This window comes from Pollachius pollachius, assembly GCF_949987615.1.
Source record: "Pollachius pollachius genome assembly, contig: scaffold_220, whole genome shotgun sequence".
Lineage (NCBI taxonomy): Eukaryota > Metazoa > Chordata > Actinopteri > Gadiformes > Gadidae > Pollachius > Pollachius pollachius.
This window is the reverse complement of record NW_027641148.1, coordinates 42,296-44,576: the sequence shown is the minus strand read 5'-3', so window position 1 is coordinate 44,576 and position 2,281 is coordinate 42,296. Positions and strand designations below refer to the sequence as shown.

The 2,281-nt window shown below is 56.2% G+C and overlaps 1 protein-coding gene across 1 annotated transcript in view; it reads right to left on the bottom strand.

Annotated features, from left to right (window-relative positions):
- Positions 1-2,102: 2,102 nt before the first annotated feature.
- Positions 2,103-2,281, bottom strand: part of LOC307091729 (slit homolog 1 protein-like) — a gene marked incomplete at both ends in the record, with an annotated part of 29,948 nt that continues 29,769 nt past the window's right edge. Inside the window, one exon of the mRNA XM_079759379.1 lies at positions 2,103-2,239. Within this exon, the coding sequence (XP_079615505.1) occupies positions 2,103-2,239 (137 nt within the window). The remainder of the gene's footprint in view (positions 2,240-2,281) is intronic.

Genomic DNA, 2,281 nt, shown 5'->3' with positions numbered 1-2,281 from the left:
TTATTTTTCTAATTTGGGGGATTTATTTCCAACCGTTACGATAGTTGACTTGTGTCTTCATTCACTCTGCAACACCGTAAATGTGCCACCGTCATTGGTTGATGGGTTAGGGGGCGAGAGCGCCAGCAGCGAGGGGGGGTGGGTTAGCCTCGGGCGTGGGGGGGGTGGGCCTCCGGGTTCAGGGTAATGATAGGTAATGACGGGGCCGAGAGGACAGCGGGGATAATGAGGGGCTAGCGCTCGCTCCAGATGAAGAGATGAAAGGAGGGCCACGGCGCGGCACACCTGGTCTCACCTGCTGGACAATGACAGGCCTGGGGGGGGGCGTGCATGTGTGTGCGATTTGTGTGTGTGTTTATGTGTGTGTATGGTGTGTGTGTTGTGTGATTTTGTGAGAATGCTTTTGAGACAGTAGAGGAAAGTTCCAGCCAGTCAAAGGATCCCTCCTCTTTCCATTGAGAGGTGCTCATTAAAATGTCCTCCGGCTCCTCTGCTCTGGGACCCAGAACTCTCTCTCTCTCAGTCTGGCTCTCGACCTCAACCTCTCTCTATCTCTCTCTCACACACGAATACACACTCCCATGGATACTAGGCTCAGAGGGTCAGAGTGACATCAGTGAAACCCTGAGGGAGGAGGAGGAGGAGGAGGAGGAGGAGGAAGAGGAGAGGAGGAGGAAGAGGAGGAGGAAGAGGAGGAGGGGAGGAGCAGGAGGAGGAGGAGGAGGAGGAGGAGGAGGAGGAGGGGGAGGAGGAAGAGGAGGAGGAGGAGGGGGAGGAAGAGGAGGAGGGGGAGGAGCAGGAGGAGGAGGAGGAGGAGGAGGGGGAGGGGGAGGAGGGGGAGGAGGAGGAGGAGAGGAGGAGGAAGAGGAGGAGGGGGAGGAGCAGGAGGAGGAGGAGGAGGAGGAAGAGGAGGAGGAGAGGAGGAGGAAGAGGAGGAGGGGGAGGAGCAGGAGGAGGAGGAGGAGGAGGAGGAGGAGGAGGAGGGGGAAGAGGAGGAGGAGGAGAGGAGGAGGAAGAGGAGGAGGAGGAGGAGGAGGAAGAGGAGGAGGAGGAGGAGGAGGAGGAGGAGGGGGAGAGGAGGAAGAGGAGGAGGAGGAGGGGGAAGAGGAGGAGGAGGAGGAAGAGGAGGAGGAGGAGGAGGAGGAGGGGGTGGAGGAGGAGAAGGAGGAGGAGGGGGAAGAGGAGCAAGAGGAGGAGGAGGAATAGGAGGAGGAGGAGAGGAGGAGGAGAAGAGGAAGAGGAGGAAGAGGAGGAGAGGAGGAGGAAGAGGAGGAGGAGGAGAGAGGAGGAGGAGGAGGAGGAGGAGAGGAGGAGGGGGAGGAGCAGGAGGAGGAGGTGGAGGAGGAGGAGCAGGAGGAGGAAGAGAGGAGGAGGAGGAGGAGGAGGGGGAAGAGGAGGAGGAGGAGGAGGAGGAGGAAGAGGAGGAGGAGGAGAGGAGGAGGAGGAAGAGGAGGAAGAGGAGGAGGAGGAGGAGGAGGAATAGGAGGAGGAGAGGAGGAGGAGGAAGAGGACGAAGAGGAGGAGGTAGAGGAGAGGAGGAGGAGAGGAGGAGGAGGAGAGGAGGAGGAGAGGAGGAAGAGGAGGAGGAGGAGGAGAGGAGGAGGAGGGATGTGCCTGAGAGAATAACAGCAGAGTTTATTGACTCTCTTCTCTCCTCTCCTGTCATCTCCTAATGATGGGATGTGATTTCCCTCTCCCACCCTCTTCTGTCTCCAGACCTCCTGGACTCTCGCTGCTACTCTAGAGGGACTGGCCGGTCACATGACCATCAAAGGGTAGGGGCTCAGCACCGTCTGACCCTCTGATTGGCTAAGCTTTTACTAAGCCCGTACGGAGCATTAACTGATTAGTTTATATGCATGTAATTAGAGGAGCAGGTAGGAATTAGGGCGACCTGCTTAAGGACGTTAACAGGTTGGCTGTGGGCGCCTGAACCAAGGGTTTGAACCGAAAACCTTTTCGGCTGGGTTTCAAACTCCATAACCACTACTGAACTACCCTGCCCGCCTAGTATGATGGAAGACGACAATTAGAATCATACTATAATAATCATAATAATAATAATAATAATAATAATAATAATAATAATAATAATAATAAACTCACAGTTCGGTGACGTTTTTGGGGATGCCCTTGGGCAAGGCGTGGAGGTGTTTGTTGCTGCAGCGTACCACGGTCTCCAGGCAGGTACACTCGCCAGGGCACTGAGGCTTCGGCAGGCAGCTGGACTCCTCTTGACCTGGGGGACGGAAGGGAAACGCATCGTAAGAAAATAAACAAG